General features: G+C 41.3%; 2 protein-coding genes across 3 annotated transcripts; one reads left to right on the forward strand and one right to left on the reverse strand.

The window, feature by feature from the left end:
• The first annotated feature begins 278 nt into the window (after positions 1 to 278).
• Positions 279 to 7958, forward strand: pgap6 (post-glycosylphosphatidylinositol attachment to proteins 6). 2 transcript variants are annotated; one of them, XM_046409302.1, is made up of 13 exons: positions 279 to 464; positions 1389 to 1572; positions 1729 to 1930; positions 2449 to 2576; positions 2672 to 2934; positions 3054 to 3400; positions 3547 to 3643; positions 3924 to 4038; positions 4227 to 4369; positions 4561 to 4739; positions 5372 to 5518; positions 5627 to 5743; positions 5881 to 7958. In XM_046409302.1, the coding sequence occupies exons 1-13, from the start codon at positions 401 to 403 to the stop codon at positions 6196 to 6198; spliced, it is 2304 nt and encodes a 767-aa protein (XP_046265258.1). In that variant the 5' UTR covers positions 279 to 400; the 3' UTR covers positions 6199 to 7958. The 2 variants fall into 2 exon arrangements, with proteins under 2 accessions (XP_046265258.1, XP_046265259.1); XM_046409303.1 differs by having other exon boundaries at positions 4230 to 4369.
• Positions 7959 to 9950: 1992 nt separating this feature from the next.
• rgs11 (regulator of G protein signaling 11) lies at positions 9951 to 18378 on the reverse strand. The gene is given in 16 exon segments (XM_046408731.1): positions 9951 to 10072; positions 10871 to 11009; positions 11095 to 11182; positions 12394 to 12509; positions 12705 to 12818; positions 13092 to 13153; positions 13258 to 13287; positions 13815 to 13883; positions 15129 to 15210; positions 15290 to 15366; positions 15542 to 15600; positions 15908 to 15959; positions 16195 to 16301; positions 17256 to 17306; positions 17501 to 17597; positions 17841 to 18378. Coding segments are annotated over 16 exon segments (1293 nt in total). The 5' UTR covers positions 17904 to 18378; the 3' UTR covers positions 9951 to 9985.
• Between the last annotated feature and the right edge of the window lie 5 nt (positions 18379 to 18383).

Consider the following 18383-nt stretch of genomic DNA (forward strand, 5'->3'; position numbering starts at 1 on the left):
ATGACAGGTACACGTTAAAATTGATGCATTTCGGCTCTGTCCCATGTTGGAGCAGCTTTGCCTCCCTTGTTTATTTCAAGCTTGTACATTTAAGCATTATTATTATATTAAACACACACAAAGTGTTGTTGATGCCAGTTTTATGATAGTGGTACATTTTCGGTTTTAATATGACACAAATTAGCCATGTAACGCTGATTCGTAACCAATAGGTCTTCCTTGTTTATTCAGTCTTTCCGACAGACCCCAAACGCACCAATCGACGGGTTGTGTGACGTATTTTATTTACATAGAAATCAGGAAGTGTGCAGGTAGAGGGATTTCGCCTTAACGATAGATTTGTGTAACATTGCAGGTGGATAAAGGACGATGTAATGGTTCAGACACTCGTTAAGAAAACATGGGATTCTGTTTTCTACGTTGTGTCCTTTTCAGCGTCCTGACGGCTTGGACGTTTGGAGACGGTAAGTGTTTCCCTCAAAATAGACAAAGTCAGAGGAAAGTGGTGTTAGCATGTTTGCTAACTACCTTGACTAGCCAGTTCACGTGAATTAGTTAGTTAGTGTCTGCGCTTATTTACACTCACATTAACATCGTCACAGAGCCTCGTGATTGGTATGAAGGTGACAACGTGTCGTTACAGTTAAGTTCATTCAGCCATACCGCCAATTGGTTATTCAACTTTAAAAAAAAATAAGTCAGCAGACTGTGCATGACGTTCAGCAAATTGTATCTCATAATGTTACAACCTTTGGTTGGTGTTATTAATTTTGCTGTAATATAAGTCATCTTTAAACACATTTACTGTGAGATATTAAGGTCAGCATATAACACTTACCCACAATGATCACCTTCCACCACTATGCTGATAATAGCCTATATAGCGGTATATTGTACAGTGTTTATTTTAAAACTGTATTTTTGAAACTGTTTTGCACACTTTTGGCTTTTTTTGCACTCTATTCTGTTCTTGTGACCTGCCATGACAAGTGAATTTCCCTGCTGTGGGATCCATAAAGTTCCTCTTATCTGATCTTATAATGCACAGCAGAACAGTTCTAGCATAATGTGGAGCCGTTCCTTCCCTTTTCCTTTATCTTTTCCGTCACTTTTGTCGTCTCTTGAAAATACAACACAGATATTCAATTATTAAAAGGTTCATTTCTGCATTACCAGCTAGAGAAAGACCATAAAGGATTAACCAATTGGCATGTAATTTCTTCCAGTTTATAAGGTAAACAGGTAAAAGGTAAACAGATAAGGATAAGGTGTATAATACACTGAGCAGGGTCTTTTTTTCTGTAAATGATTTCAACAAGTTTAACTTCTTTATACTCAGTAGAAAACTGTTTGTACATTTTCATACAATGAGGTCTGTCACCCTGCAGATGAACAGGTGATCTTTGTATCAGAGCTCTCGTCCAAACCAGCTCAGAAGTTGTCAAAATTCAGTTGGTACGGCAACGTGAGGCTGCAGAGGTTTCATATACCAGAGGAAACTGCCATCGCTCGCTGGCTGTTCTCTGTCACCAAGGGTCACAACTTCTACTGTGGACAGCACAACGTCACCATGTGAGATTAAGACAAGCTCTGCACCATGAACCCATCATGTTTTACTCTCCTCTTGTGACTCCTTTTATCATCTGCTCGGCCATTTTCTCTGTTGAGTCTTGTGCCATTGCTTCTTTTTTTTTTTCTTTGAAGTTTATGTCTCGTCCTCTTTTATAGTCATATTCGATGGGGTGCCCCTCCAGTCATAAACCCAACAGGATCAAAGTTTCCTAATGCAACGCTGTGGAGCCCCAGTCTTTCTCTGATCCTACCAGTGACGTCACACAGCTCCACGACCTTCAACCTTTCCAGTCCTGCTCCTGGTGATTGGTACATTGCTGCCCACTTGCCTGAAGACGATGGGCGCATAGAGCAGAAGGTTTGTATAGAGCTGCATACAGTTCGCATTCCTGAACTGTTATTCACCCCAAACACTGTGTTCACTGAAATACCTGCAAAATTTATGAAGACCGTGAAGACTGAAAGATTTGACTGAAGTCATTTCAGGTTTTCATGCCCTGCATTGAAAGACCAAGATAAAGTGTCAGTATTTCAATCACAGTTCTGCTTGAATATTTTTATTTCACCCCAACCTGTTTCACCTGAGCAGTAGGTGAAACTGCTCAGGTTTCACCTACTGCTCAGGGTTAGGGTTAGATTGTTTCTTTAGTAAAGTTGCTGAACCACATTCTTCTACTTGTTCCTGTACTTGGCCTTTGTTCATATTGTTGCAGCTGGTAGGGTAGCCTTATTTACCAATGCATGGACTTGAAAGAAAACTTATCTTTCATTATCTTATTAACAATACTGATTAGCTTATCAGTCAGCTGTGATACACATTGTACAAGGCTTTCTTGATTAATTGTAGAGAATTACGTGTTTGTCTTTATCTTTTAGGGCTTTCCTTCCTGCTCATACTTCTTCCAACCTCAGCTATCAATCAGGAGAGCAGTGGACACTCCCACTTTACAACAGGGCATATTCCTGCAGCAGACCGCAGCTCCTGACACACCTGCACGCCTTAAGTAAGAAGTGTTTCATTTCCCATAGTCCCCTAGTTTTTTCTATTCTTTCCTGCCAGTCTGTATCAGTAGACTTTGTGTATTTGTGTCTGTCTTAGGTTGTATGTTCCAGAGTTTGCCTCTTCCCTCTCCGTCTCTGTGGCTGATTGCTCATCAGGGGAGGGAGCAGACAGTGGAAACTGTTTGCTGGTCCTCAGGATTGGCTCTGTCTCTCTGCAACATGGCCCAGTAAGAATGAACTGCTCAGGGATTGGCTGCTCTGCAGCTCTTACCAACCCACCTTGGGACTCCTGGTTACAAGTTGTTGTGGAGAGCAGAGACAACCGCACTGTGATCTTTAGTATCTCCTCAAACTACACAGGTGAACGCAAAAACATGGCCATGTAACCTTGAATACAGGTTTCAAGCATTTTATCTGTATTGTAATCCATGATCTATGTGTGTATTCGTTTTTCTACTCACTCTCTTTGTGTGCCTCAGTGGGATGTAAGCCAAAAAGTGTTGGCCTTACAGCAGATGACGACATCAACAAGCTTCGGGGCAACAGCAGCTATACCAACTCAACATCAGCAGGCAATGTCTCAGCAGTTATAGATGCTGCTGCCTTTAGCAACAAATCAGCATCACTGTTAACACCTCCGCTGGCGTCAGCATGCGTGTGGAGCGTCCCTGTGCTGTACGAGGAGATGGATGTTCTGTCGCTCCGATTCACTCCTGTCAATGGGCCCAATGTCAACGTTACGCATACACACCCCACTCTGCTCACCTACCCCCTGCACACACAAGCCACTGGTGGTACACTCAACCTGAAGCTCACACTCAACACTGTGAGTACGATCAGATTATTACACACACACACACACAGTATTCTGATGATGTCTGTTAGGTTTGAGAGACTCACAGTTGTGCATTTGTGCTGTTTTGATTTGATATATGTGTGTGTGTGTGTGTGTGTGCGTGTGTGTGTGTTTAGACTAATGTAACCCTGGGGAACAGCAGCAATGTGGTGGCCTGTCTCTCTCCCTGGGCTCCAGTCCTCGAGCTCAACCAGTCTCAGCCCTGCCACACAGGTAGCACAACTAACTGGACTGATTTATCTACGCTGACATGGAGGGACCAGTGTGTTTAACACCTACTGTAGCTTAATTAATCAAACAATATCAAGAAAAAGCTCAAAAACTGTAGAAGTAATAATAAATTAGAAATGGACAATAATTTTCCCTAATAATTTTCGCTGATTTCACTGGTGGTGTACATCTTCTTGATATACTGATTTCCCAGCAGTACATAACTAAGCAGGAAGCTGGACTTTGAATTATGAAAATAAAAATTTTTGTATCTTGTATGCAGGTTTGTTCGGAGGATATGGTGTTGTTGTGAATGCCAGCGCACCTAAAGCTGTGCTCAGGCTGCCTTTCCCTCACTCAACGACATGGTACCTCACCCTGCAGCTCACATGTAACAGGTAATGCCGTGTAACGCTGTACTATGTTACACATTTGTGTTTACTTACAGTATTTGTCATATTTATGAAATTAAGTACCAAATTTTAAACCACACTTGGAGGTCTTAGAGTGTTGAGACTCTTGAGTTTGATGAGCTACTGTCTGGCTTGTTCAAGGGTTTATTTAATAGTGTGTGTTTTTCTTGCAGCAGTGACTGTGGGAATACATCATTGGTGTCTGTGGTGCCAGAGGTGTTCATCAGTGCCTGTGTAGAGGACTGTGGAACATACGGAGAATGTAGACTACTGAGATCCTACAGCTACCTGTACGCTGCCTGCGTCTGCAAGGCTGGTAGGACTCAAACACACACACACACACACATACATTTTACTGACATAAACCACATAATTAGTATATTTTTATTTATACTTAAATTATAAGTGTCCTCAATGTATCCTTTCTTTTTATTTTATTGATTGTTTCATTAAAAAAATATTTTTTTTGTTAATTGTGTGTGTGCGTGCGTGTGTGCGCACATTCAGGCTGGAGTGGTTGGGGCTGCACCGATGATTCGACAGCTCAGTCTTACCGTCGTCAGTTGACAGCAACTTTGTTGCTCACACTCAGTAACCTGTTCTTCCTGCCTGCTATCGTGGTGGCCATCAAGCGCTGCTACATCACTGAGGCCTCCATCTACCTCTTCACGATGTTTTTCTCTACGGTAACACACATGCACACACATGTAGGAATACATGTTGCATTTCAGACGTGTTTCTGGAGTATCATTCATATTCGTTTGGTCTAACAGTATAATACTGTGTAGGAGGGAAGTCTCTGGAAAAGCAAGAATCTTTTCCGTGTTTACATCGTTTGCTTTGGAGCTCAAGCTAAAAAAGTGTTTTCTTTGGTCATCACGCTTTCAGTGAGCCCAAGTGACCTCAAGAAAATCTGATCTTCCTTGTTATTGTGACCCGATTCTATCAAGACTTTTGATCATGTGCATCCTCCAGCCATGTGATCAGCTAATAATGAATGGTACCAGTAAACTAGTAAACAGTAACTTGTCATATCTATCTATGTGTCGTTTAGAGGCAGATGCAGTTAACTCTCTCACTTAGTCTATTCCAGGACATCGCAGACTTGTGTTTTACTATCTGATGTCCTGATTTAAGACAAGACAAAACTTATACATTTGGCAGACTGGTCACTGTGTTTATGTGACCTCTTTGTGTATGTGAGCCATTTGTATCTGTGCAGAAGGAGAGCACATAATGTTAAAGTGTTAGTGACCAAAGGGCTGGACAGTTTTGTAGCATTACTGTAATGTTTTTCTTTCTTCTTGCTGCATTCTAGTTCTACCATGCATGTGACCAGCCAGGTGTAGCTGTACTGTGCATAATGGACTACGATACCTTACAATACTGTGACTTCCTGGGGTCAATCTGCTGCATCTGGGTCACCATCTTGTGCATGGCTCGCATCAGAGACACATTCAAATATGTAAGATGCTATAATACTCTTACTACACTTAACTGAGCATTAATATGATATTCTAAGTGCTAAAGATTGTTTAATACAGGCTTTTATTCTAACCCCTTGTGTGTGTAGACTCTGTTTCTTCTTGGGGCTCTGCTGATAGCCATGTCAATGCAGCTGGACCGCAAAGGTCTATGGAACCTGCTCGGCCCCATCCTCTGTGCCATACTCATCATGGCCACTGCCTGGGTAAGACATACACCACGATGCCACAGGGACAGCACTCTCTGACAGGAAACTGATCTTAATTTTTTTTTTTGCTAATAAAAATGTAGGCAGTCACAACTTGAGGTCGCAGAGGTTTGCTGAATTCTTCTTCTTGACAGGTGTACCGAGGGGTGCGGCGACGACACTGTTACCCACCTTCTTGGAAACGCTGGGTTCTCTTCCTGATCCCAGGGGCAATCTGTGCCCTGATCGGAGTATGCTTGTTTATTTTTGCCGAGACTGAGGACAACTACTACTACATACACTCGTTGTGGCACATCCTGGTGGCCATCTGTGTGGTGTTCCTGCTGCCACCCAAGGAGAAGAACAGGGAGGCATTGGGCTGGAGCAGGGGCTGGAACTGGAGCTGGAGACCCCGGGTCTGTGGATACACGCTCTGTGAGAGCAGCAAGGACGAACTCTACACTGTCACATAGACGGACCAGAGATGCTGCAGGAAAGCAAAGTGACGAGGCAATGATTGTCCCACAGACATTCACATAGCGTACACAAGGAGAGGGTGTCTGCTGCTGTTTGCTGAAAAATCCAACCCTTCAAAGGACCCTAACAAAAAGAATTTAATTTAAAAATGAAATGTAGAACTATAATCTGACATTTAAATGTGTACATTTACAGAAAGTTTGAAACTGTTCTTATATTTGAAAATAAAAGATCTGTTAAAGTTAGCTAAATTAGCTTAAACAGCTTACAGACATCCTGAAATACACACACACACACACACACTCTGTTTAACCCAAATCAAACCTGCTGAAACCTCCAAGGTGGTCCACTGCACCAGCTCAGGTGTGAACATCAGAACCTTCAGGTAGCACACCACCTGACACGTGACCTCATGACCCGGAGTTTGTACATGTTACGTGTGTACATATTTTATTAGGTTAGGACATTAATGTTCGAAATATTTATAATGAACAGCACTTTGTGGAGCTCTTTTAAGTCTTTATATGCAGCCTATGATTGAGTGTGCTGATAAAGCACACTATATTTATAGCTGATGTAAACACCATCTCTCCCTCTTGTATTTTCCCTTTGTGCCCTTTGTGCTTGATTTTCATCTGCCAGGTAGTTTAAAGAACCCTCCAAATTGTTTGACAAAACAATAACTTAAAGATCTCTTAAATTTAAAGTCCTCCTCCTAACGTTGTTCTGGAACTTTCAGTCGTCTAACATGGTCTAAATCAGCAGAGGAAATTACCTTTTAATCTTCAAAATGTATCACTGCAGAAGGCTAAACAAAAATGATGAAACAAAAACATCTAATAGAACTTATTTAAGACCAGTAAACTGTTGTTTAAGTCATCCCATAACACTAACCTCAGCTGCTTCACTTTCTTCCATGTTTCTGTGCAGCACATTCTCATCCAGCAGCCCGTGTGAACAGGTGGATAGATTAGTGTGTAATAGTTTGGGACACAGTGTGCCTCCTCATTAACAAAATATATATATATATATATATATATATCTCCATATAAAATTCTGAATGTGCCAGGATGTTATGTTCATGTACAGATGTATATGCAGCTTGTATTGAAAGTGGATGACTCAGTGTCCTTTCTTTTCTGTTCTGTAATGTTTTTTTCCCCCACCCTAAAACCTAACAAAGTAACATTCGTTGTGAAGCACTTTCATGATTAATAAGCTTATTCCACTGTGTAATGTACATAGCTCATATGTGTATGAACGGGCACTTTATGAATGTATGTTCAGACTGCTGTGTCCAGTGCCTCCTCTTGTCTGTATTTTTGTGTGAATGGGAGTTTGATATGTATTGTGTGAATGTGTGTGAGATTGTGTGTGTCCATATTTTGTTAAGATATAATACACAGTTTTGTTTTGTCTACTTTTGTGTGATGATTTTCACAGTGTGATTTTGCATATGTTTGCATATGCAAATTGAACACATCCGTCACACTGGCAAAGACTTCCTTTTATTGTCAACATTGGTTTTTTTACCCTCATGTTTAAGACTGTGGATCACTTTATTTAATTGCTAAGTTTGAGTTTAAAATAGGAATTCTGCTCCCACAATATACTGTAGCTCTCACTGCTTGTAAGAATGAAGAAATGTAATGTTCTATGTGAATCATTTTACTTCCTGGTACTGGACAGCTGCTTCAATCAGTTAAAAAACCCAGACAGCATTTAGTCCACCAAAAATAAATCTATTGTATAAAGAGATGTGGTTTGTGGTGCTTTTTTTTTTATGTGATCTCAAACCCATTTTCTTTCCTCAGGCATTCACACACACTCTCACACACATGCCAGGAGAGGATGGGGAATGCAGGGAAGCGGATTACCGTAATCCTTGGAAATAGAGAAAGTGCTTGTGTGGAGTGTTGGGAGTGCTGAAATGAACATTTCACTGTGTGTATGTGTGTGTATGTGTGTGTGTGTGTGTGTGTGTGTGTGTGTGTGGGGGGGGGGGCTTCCCTCCATTAGTAAATTTGATGGGCTCTCAAGTTGTGCAAAGCTGACAGATCAGTGCTACACCAGAGCAAACACCAAGCCTAGCTGCTTATTGCTTTTCTGACAATTAAAACCAGTGAAAACCACAAAGGCCGACATGTCCTGGCTTGTAGTCCCTTGTATGAATCAAACTTCAAATTGCTGGATCCTACATTTCCCATAATGGACCTCAAAAGCATCCTTTATAAGACCTAAATGTCCTCTTCTTTAAAATATCCCCTGTTTATAACACGGTAGTGAAATGTCATCAGACGTCCTGCATTAAAGACTTTAATTATCACCAGTGGTCGTAAGATAAATCTAAACAGTCTCAAGATGATTAAAGGCATAAAAAAGTTTTAAAACATTAAATTTCCTCTCCACAAAATTATGTTTCATTCTTCTAAGTATTCTCATTTTTCACTGGATGCATTCACCTTTTCAGCCTTTCACCTTAAATAAAATGGTTAGAGAAAGAAAATCATACAGCCAGTAGAGGGAGCCAGTCCAGCTGTAGTAACTGCAGCACCCACAGGATGGCAACACTGGAGGGAAGAAAAACCTGAAAGGTCATTATCTGGAGAATAAAAGTGTAGAGAAGAGAAGACAGAGAACAGCATGCGCTTGCATATGCCCTGTAGGAAACAGACCTGAGCCAATGAAGCAGCTGATGTTTAAGCTTCTGGATGCAGCTGTGAAATGGGCCAAGTTACTGAAGCTCTTTATTTCAGCGCAAACTTCAGTAAAAACAAAGATTTCAATGTCATAATCAGGTTTTGTGCTTAAAATAGACCCAAGGACTACGAAGATATGGAACATGTGGGAGATAGAAGAGAAGGGAGGAACAGGAACAAGTCAAAGTAGATTCAAAAATAAAAGCCTCATCGCAGGTCCGCGCACACACTCACAGTTTACCACATCATGCAGAGCTGAAAATGCAACACAACAATGAATGCCGTTGTGAGATTTTATTGAGATGAAAACATGCTCAAGCTAACTTAACAGCAACAGTCACCACAAGTTGAGGCTCTGGCATGGAATGAACAAAACAAGCAAACTGTACGATTATCACAGACATACTGAGGCAAATCTTCGACTAAATACATATTTTACAACTCTATTGCTATGAACAAGCATTTTGCCTATATGAGCTTATCAAAGGTTCTATATAAAAGTTATTGAGGGAGAAAGGGAGACTTGGTGTTTGGAGTCAATATCAAGAACAAAAAGACGAACCTTTTAGACTGAGATGGGATGCAAATGTGAGTCGACTATGCAACAGTAAATGCTGTAACAGTAGCAGTAAAAGTTCTTTTTTCGATGCTGTTCCCCTGCTTGTGCTCTGGGACTAAGATGTGATGCTGATGCTTATGCATTAAGACTTGTGCTCTTGAGACGATGCTCTAATGTTGAAATCCTAGCTTGGTCATGTTGTAGCAGTGAAAGAAAATCTTTGGACAGTTTGACTTGAAAGAAAAAGCAGAGGAGAGCTCTTTGGGTGGTTCCTATGGCGACAGTTTTGGCATCAGACATGAGAGCGGGCTGCAGAGTTGGTACCTGCTTGCCCGGACCCCTTGGTGCACCCGTCTTCCCCCATGGCCTGTGTGGAAGCCTGAGCGGGGGAGGGGCTAGAGTGCCGCTGGCGTCTCATGAAGGGAAAAACGCTGAGTGGAAGAGGAGAGAGAAAGGAAATGTGTAATGTTAGAAAATGACTGCATTAAAGTAAAAGAAAGTAAAAGTGGGGATTCGTGTCAAGTGTTACCTTTTCTTTGTCTCCTGGGGGACAACAGCTTTGTCCAGCAGGTTCTTGTATAGGTCAGACTTAAGATATCTTGGGTAAGAATCCTAGATACAATCACAATACAATGAAATTAACACAACACTACAGAGAAAAGTCTTTTCCCCTCCTTCTTTACCAGTTCATCGTTGTGCCCTGTGTCAAGCATTCCAGTCCTTCCTCATGTCTGTGTCAGTCAGCATCAGCGGTGTGTTTGGATTTTTCACATTGCTTCCCCTGACCCAGCCTGTTTTTGGAGTATTATTTATTTGTCTTTTCCTTGTGGACTTATTTGCCTGTGTGGACTGACTTCATCTGATTTTAAACCCCACCTGTCTCACCATTCCATAAGCCTGCTTTACACTTCCTTTAGTTATCAAAACACTGGATCTGCACGAGTTTTGCCTGTTTTTTGTGCATTTGGGTCCCACTTCTTGTTTTACAAGAAGAGTCCAATCATAGTGTTGTACCGCTGTGTTTGTAGGACTGATCTGCGTTAATGTTGACACCCCTCCAGGCAGCCTTTTACCCTGAATGGTATGAAAATGAATCAGCAGACTCATGAGAAAAGTCTGGACTGCAATACCATACAGCAATATTGCAACTTTGACAAAGCTGAATGCAGACCTGATAATCCGTGTCAATGGTGAAAGGATTTAAATAATTATAAAAAGTCTGTTAAAGGATTTTATATATTATATAGAAATGAACTGAAATCACTGGACGTCTGGCAGAGTAGGGAAAAACACATTCAGATTGTACACACAGCAGCATGACTGAAATGTAAAGTAAAACACCTTGTGCTTCCAGGTTCGTATCCAAAGAGTAAAGTTTCAAGTAAAACCACAATTAATCAGAGTTCAGACCTTCTTCATGAGAAAGTAGATGTGCAATTGTGCGTCGTCCATGACAAAGCGATGTGGGTGTCTGATCCCTTCCAGAGTTTTATCCATCGTCTTACTGTCGATGTTCACCCAGCGGGCAGCTCCAGGAGCCAGGAAGTTTCTGAGTGGCACACAAGACAGAGGCTGTCATCTGACCGCAAATATAAGCGAGTATTTCTGCATGTTTTTTGTGCTTATGCACTTACTTGTAAATCTCCTCCACTTTCTCTATGATCTTGGAACTTTCTCCATGTCTAACATCCTCACAGGCCTGCCAAAAGCACAGGTTCTCCGCTAGCAGACAGACAGACAGTGATAAATTAAAAAAAATAACAATGATGCAGGAAAAAGTGACATATTATAAACAACTTATAATAGCATGGCTGACCTCTGTGGAAAACCTGGGCCTCTGGTAATATGTCATATGTCTGCACGGATGACCAAATTTCCTCCCTGACTTATGCCCTTTACCTTCCTGTCGGTCACCCTTAAATTTGTCTTGGACTTTCCTCTCTCTTCTCAGTCTAATCTTTCCATCTTCCTAACAATGCCATGAAATTAATCCTCTTTTCTACTACCTCAAATTCTGAATACCGATAAGAATAAGAATCAATTCAGAGTGAATGAATAACGATGGCATTTATTTTTCTATTTTTACAATTGTATTAAGCTCCTCCATACAAGTAATTACTCAATTTGCTGTTGTTTTGTTGTTTATACCACACACCTGTGATTCAACCTGTTAAAGAGAAGTTTGTTAAGAAAAAATGGAGGAAAAAAAATGGAATAAATATGGGATTTTACAGGTCAAAATTGAGTTGGTTCTGATCATCAGACCTAATCACTAAATGTTTTAGCAAATTCATCTTTTTATTATATCAAACCTGACAAGACAAGCATCGGGATTCAGGATGCGCACAAACACACTTGCACAAGTACACTGTATAGACAAAAGTATTGGGATCCACCTCTTAATCACTGAATTCATTTGTGGGATGGGGCTGTTTTTCAGGGCTTGGGCTCGGCCCCTGACCTCCAGTGAAGGGAAATCTTAATGCTTCAACACATCAAGACATTGTGAACAATGCTATGCTTCCAACTTTGTATCAACAGTCTGGTAAAGGTCCTTTTCTATTCCAGCATGACTGTGCCCCAGTGCACAAAGCAAAGTCCATAAAGACATGTTGGATGAGTTTGGTGTGGAAGAACTTGACTGGCTCACACAGAGACCTGTCCTCAACCCCATCCAACACCTTTGGGAGGAACTGGAACAGAGATTACGAGCCAGGCCTTTTAGTCCAACATCAGTGCCTGACCTCATACATGCTCTACTTCATGAATTGTCACAGAAACACGCCACACAGAGTGGAGTATTATAGCTGCAAAGCTGTCTGTGTATTTAGAATGCAGTGTCATTAAAGTCCCTGTTGGTGTGATGGTCAGATGTCCCAATACTTATGTCCATACAGTGTACGTGCAAATGCATTAATGTCACTCTTCCTTACCACTGAACTCTTTCTCCAGGTAGGTCATGAACTCACGCCTCCCCATGGAATCTTTGAGGAGCTCCATGAAGCTGAAGCTCCAGCGCTCCACTCGGAGGCGTGTTGGTATGGGCACCCTGCTCACAGAAACACACCAATGACACAAATGCAGGCATTAAAATAACAAACTACAACGACACCTTTAGACTGAAACAGTATTTTGCATGTCAAGACATGTTCCAATGGCTGAAACCAGCTAAAAACCAATAACTACTGTAGTGGACTGTACGATGGAGTGGTTGTGACATGTGTGTGTCGGTGTGTATTCTCACACGTCTGCATTCATTGTCCAGTGTGCGTTGTCATCAGAGATCCACGGGTTACTGGGAAGGCAGCCTTGCATGATGGGATCATGGTTCAGGTACTGCTCACTGTGTTTCACAAAGCTGCACATTCACACACACACACACACAGACACACACACACACACACACACGCACACACACACTCACACACAGACTATCATTGTATTAGTGCTGCAGATCATAAGAGTTAATGGCCACTAATTCCAACTTGCCTCAGGAAGAATCCATTAGTGGCTCTTACAGTGGGCCCACTAAGCCTTATGTGTATGTCAGAGACACAGAGTTTGGTTCAGGCAGCATCAAGCCCATTAGTACGTGTGTCTGCATAAGTGCGTTAATCACATGGATACACACCCTTCTAGACAGATGGATGACTTAACACGGTTTCTTCCAAGGGCCCTTCGACAGGTTTCAATCTGTAAACAAAGGCAAAAAGCACATGTAAACACCCACAAATTGAGCTATAACACATACTCAGTGTACTTAAAGTGAAAGTGTATGAATTAAATATGATGTTTACCTCATTTTTGTAGTAGTCACTGTTCTAGATCTACGGTATTAAGGGAAACAGTGTCATCACTTTAGTTCACACAATGACTAATGACTGCGCTATACATTTATAGTCATATTAATATGGCCAGCTTGCCTGTGTCTATATGAGCTTACCCATACAAACAATGGCTTTTGATATATTTTGACAAATATACAGTATGAGATACTAGTCATAGTCATAATTGTCATTAGAGATGGTTATTTTTCTTAGACTGCTGCCAATCACAAACTGTTCTAATCAGCCCTTATTTCCATGTGGCACAAAGGAAGTGGCTAATAAGTCATGGCGGGGCCTCACATTTTTAACCTCTATTCATGATTCTAAAAATATTGTTATAGGCTGTGACTGTCCATAGTGTAGCACAGCTCACTTGGACACTTACTTTGAAACAGTGCCAGCAGCAAGAGAGAGGGTAAGCGATTAAACAAAGAGAGACAAGACAGATGATAGATGTGTTATAACATTAGATTTTTCAGACTATCACGTTAAAACAGGAAGTAAAGAAATGTGATGATGTCACTGACCAGTGTCACACGTGAGCTGAAGCTGTTTGGTTTCTCGAGACCCATGTCCAACATATTATGCACCCCCGGCTGAAAAAATACACACACATATAAGCACTAATAGCTATGTTTGTCATTGAGCTTGTGTGTGTGTGTGTGTGTGTGTGTGTGTGCCAGTCTGATGACAACATGCGTGTGAGTGAGCACTTATCCTTCCTTGAGCTTTCCACTCCACTAACTCAGACTTTTATTCTCAGGTTTCTCTTTCTTCTTCTCCATGCCCTCGTCCCTAATTCATAAGGACAAGACAAGATGGAGTCCCTCCTCCAAACTCTTGTCCTCTGTCTCTCCCGCTCCTCTCCCTCACAGTACGTCTACACTTCCCAGCATTTCTGTCCTTCTGCCCTTCCTGCTGGACACTTATTTCTTCCCTCCTAATCTTTCCCCTGTCTGCTTTTGTCTGTATTAGAAAGTAAGTGGAATATGTTGATTATTATTTTGTCTCTCTCTATGTTTCTTTTCCTTTCTTTCTCTGTTGCTCCTGGTGTCTGAGGCTTTTACCAGATGGGTTGAATATTTCATGTAGGAGGCAGAAGGGACCGTGAGTGAACATTAGTGGGACCTCTGACTGCTTAAATACTTTAGTACACATTTTTATAGTTGGGTAATATGATAAAACACCATCCATATGTGTGTATATATATATATATATATATATATAAAATACATGTAGTGGCAACTAGTAGACTGCAGAGGCAATGGACAAATGGTTAAGGTTAGGATTTTTTTTTTCGGTAATTTACAAAACTAGATATTTTGATATTTATACCGTATGTGCTAAAGAAATCACATACATACAAAACATCAAATGAAAGTGCATAATTTCAATAAAGCACACCTGAAATGTCACCAAGCCAATCACGACACATCGTCAGGTAAACAAACATGTTCTGCCACTGCGAGTTACGTTCCCTCAGATGTAGTGACACAATATAGATTGTTGTTTTTTTTAAACACAAAAGTGATGTATGAGACAACTCCGTGCTAATAAAAGCTCAAAAGCATGTGGTGAGGAAATATGACCCCGAATACCATTAAATGGGGATTTCATAATGACAGCCAGTGATGCTGAGCTAAAAGCACAGTGTGTTAAATGTGGTGAAATCCTGTCACGGCCCAGTTTTTTTTTTTTCCTCATTTAGAAGGAGACCTTAAGTAACAAGGCCTTGTATGTTCTTATCTAACATGCAAGAGAACACTATAGTGTAGACATGTAGTGTAGATAAAAGAGTGTCATTCAACACAGCATAATAATAATAATGATAGTGAACATACTGGGGGTCTGTTGATGAGCCAGTAAGCCTGCTCCTGACATTCTAGGACAATGCGGTCAGCCTTCCTCCTCTGCTTGGATGCCCTAAACAATAAATCACACTGTAAGTTTCTGCGTGTGTGTGTTTGCGTGTGTGTGCGTGTAAGTGAGTGTGTGTGTGTACCTGAGTTGCTCTCTGGCTTGCATCACCACAAAGTCCCATGTGTGGTTGATCCTCTTGTGCAACACACTGTACCTCTCCTACGAGGTTACAAGAAAAAGGCAAGAGACAGAATTTTTGAAAGAGCAGCCTAATAATGACATATCATAGGCCTGATAACCCAGACCAAATACTGCATAATTCAAGATATACACACACACACACACACACACACTTTCTCTCTTACTTAGACAAACAGGCACACACTTTCCATACCTTTTCATATTCCATGAGTTCTCCTTGTTTTCTTATATTCTTTTTAGCCAAATAGATTGCTGTTGGGATATAATAAGAGATACAAAAACAGCAAAAAAAGAAAAAGAAAAAAGAAAACATAGGTTAAGAGATTATCAAATTATCAAAATTTCCTTTAAAAGCTTATCATGACTCATGTAAGTCAGTTGTCATATTTGGAAGAATTATCTGTAGTTTGTCATATTTTATACTGTGCTGATGGGTGGAAAATTGTCGTTTTCCCACAAAAGTAAAATATCGGATATATAAAGGCTTTCACTTGTGCTGACAATGCAAGTTATTTACGTTCATCCTGTTTACACCATCAGTTTGTTTGGGATACATTACCATAGTCCAGCTCTGTGGCAGGCCACCGGGTACTAATCCAGAAGTACGGAGTCTGAGGGGAAAAGAAGTGACAGTTTTAGATGTTTCTGATGGATATTAATAGTGAATGAAAAAGTGGCAGAAGAGAGTGACAGATGGATGGGGGGAATTAGAAAGGGGGTTAATGGAGTGAGAGGAGATAGACAGCAGCAGAGAGAAGGTGATGGCTTTGTCAAAAGTGTTACAGCATTTAATCTGAAAGGGGTGACAGCAGAATGACACACTACGCGGGGGGACCACTGACTTACCTGAAAGCGGTAGGGAGACTCATCAGGCCGTAGCACGAGAGATCTCGGCTCCTTCAGAGGGTAAATATACCCGTATTTCACCAGCATGCCACCGACATGCAGCGCCTCTGTTACGAACACCAGGAGGAAAACTAATGACGAGACTGTCCCGCAGTTTCAGCTTCGTTAGAGCACTGACAGGACTGTCGACTCACAGTAGGTTTTACTTCAGCTAACTTTTAATTCAAGCTTTCACACTTTAAAAGCTGCCATAAATGTTTTTGATGTATACTCACAGGGCACATTATCAATTATGGTATGACTGATAAGCTACACTAAGAAAAAATATTTTTATTTATTAATGTCATGCAAGATGGCACATGATAAAGCTGTTGATTTCATTAGGGACAAAGCTCTCAAACCAAACAAACTTAATATGGAAAAGAAATAATATTCATTGGCCACAAAGGGGAGTAAAATTTCCATAAAATGCTGTGGACCGAATTTGTCAAACTTGTTTAATGCCCGAGCCCAGTTGACAGTGTCTCCAAGGATTTATTCCAGTTATGAACTGCATCGTCAATCTTCAGCTTCTACTCATTTGTTAAAGAGCCTTTCTTTGCTGACTGACAGCTACCAAAAAAGCTGTGTGATGCATTTTAATCAGCCCTTACCACTCTCTGCCTCTCCCTTCCATGCTGACTTCACGCTCTCCCACATTAGTCTGCTCTGAGGCAAAAGGGACTGGCGGACTACTTTTTTCCAACCTCTAATTTAGTTCAGGTACGGTAAAGTCTCCTGAGGTGAAAACCTTCACAGGAGCGCTAATCAAACTCAGATCATCAGGTGAGTTAATCACACTTGGATCCTCTGGGGCTCACCCCATTCCTGTTTACTGGAAACAGCAACCCCCACAATACACACACAAACACACATCACTAACACGTCAGCTTGAGAGAAAACACCATATCCTGGCAACACACTAGCAACGACACACAACAGGCCAATCGCACAGAAACAGAGAATCACGGCAAATAATCTCACAATCACAGAAACACAAAATGTGTGTATTGGTTACGTACCCTCCTCACAGATATTGTATTTCTGGATCAACCAGTCTATTATATCACGACCTGAATGAAAAAGAGGGAGACACAAAGGGTGGAGACAAGAGAAGAAGACAAACTTCCTTCCTTTGCAAAGCACACAGTTTGTCTCCGAAATTCACTGTTGCATTATGTATGATGACTGGGACAAACACAAGCTGCAGTGTGCTTGTTCACACTCAGATCCTGATGCACACTGACATAAAGGGGCGCATACACACCTGTCATGGCGTGCGGAATGACAGTGATGAGGAGCCTCTGGTTCCTCATCTTCATGCCCATGTCAGGGTCCTGCATCGCTACAATCACTCTCTCCATCTGTCCACGGAATACACACACACACGTCCATGCAGGCAATATAAAAAACAGTCAGCACACACACAGAAACATGAGTCAGATATAGAGTAAAACAAATCACATTCTAAATGTGGCACCCCTTCTTAATTTGTTTTAATCCTGGCTCACGTTCATATTGTGTGTTCTCGGATTCATGCTACAGTATAGGCCTAATATGTCATATTATTAAAACAAACCAAATGAGACAGAACCATACAAGGTTACCTTTCGAAAGCATGACATTTGCTCCCGGTGACAAGCTCCTTTGGCCAGGGTGTTGATGGTCATCTTGAGTGCTGCTTGGGATCACTCGACGGGACGCTGAAGTGCAGGAGCGAAGTGCAGCCCGGCAGCGCGCCGCCGAGAGTGCACCACTGCCTCTTCCCATCAGGCGGTCCGGTGTCTGGCGGGCGCGCCCCTGTGTAGATTAGAGGAGATTACAGCGTGCCCAAGTGATTCTCGGTGTGTGTTATGTGTTCATATATGATACATTTAAGTCCACTGAAAAGGCAGCTATAAATATCAACACATAAGGCTGGCGCAACCGTTATATGAGATACACATTACTGTGTGCGAAATGTGATAAAGTCAACAAAATTCTTTAAATGGGTCACTTTGTGGCAGGATACTGAAACGATAAAGTGGGTTTATAAATGACACGTCAAATACATTAGTTAATACATTAAATTCCACAAACACGTTTTTATAAGCTAACTTATAATATCTCCAATGGAATAAATATGCTATACTATACTCTAGTATACAATA

Source organism: Scatophagus argus, chromosome 13 (assembly GCF_020382885.2).
Source record: "Scatophagus argus isolate fScaArg1 chromosome 13, fScaArg1.pri, whole genome shotgun sequence".
Lineage (NCBI taxonomy): Eukaryota > Metazoa > Chordata > Actinopteri > Scatophagidae > Scatophagus > Scatophagus argus.

What these genes read in the sequence shown, in the direction of transcription:
- pgap6 (XM_046409302.1), top strand. Translation starts at nt 401, where the DNA reads ATGGGATTCTGTTTTCTACGTTGTGTCCTTTTCAGCGTCCTGACGGCT. An exon ending in ATGGGCGCATAGAGCAGAAG is followed by an intron (nt 1,931 to 2,448) that starts GTTTGTATAGAG and finishes TTTATCTTTTAG; the next exon opens with GGCTTTCCTTCCTGCTCATA. An exon ending in TCATCATGGCCACTGCCTGG is followed by an intron (nt 5,744 to 5,880) that starts GTAAGACATACA and finishes TCTTCTTGACAG; the next exon opens with GTGTACCGAGGGGTGCGGCG.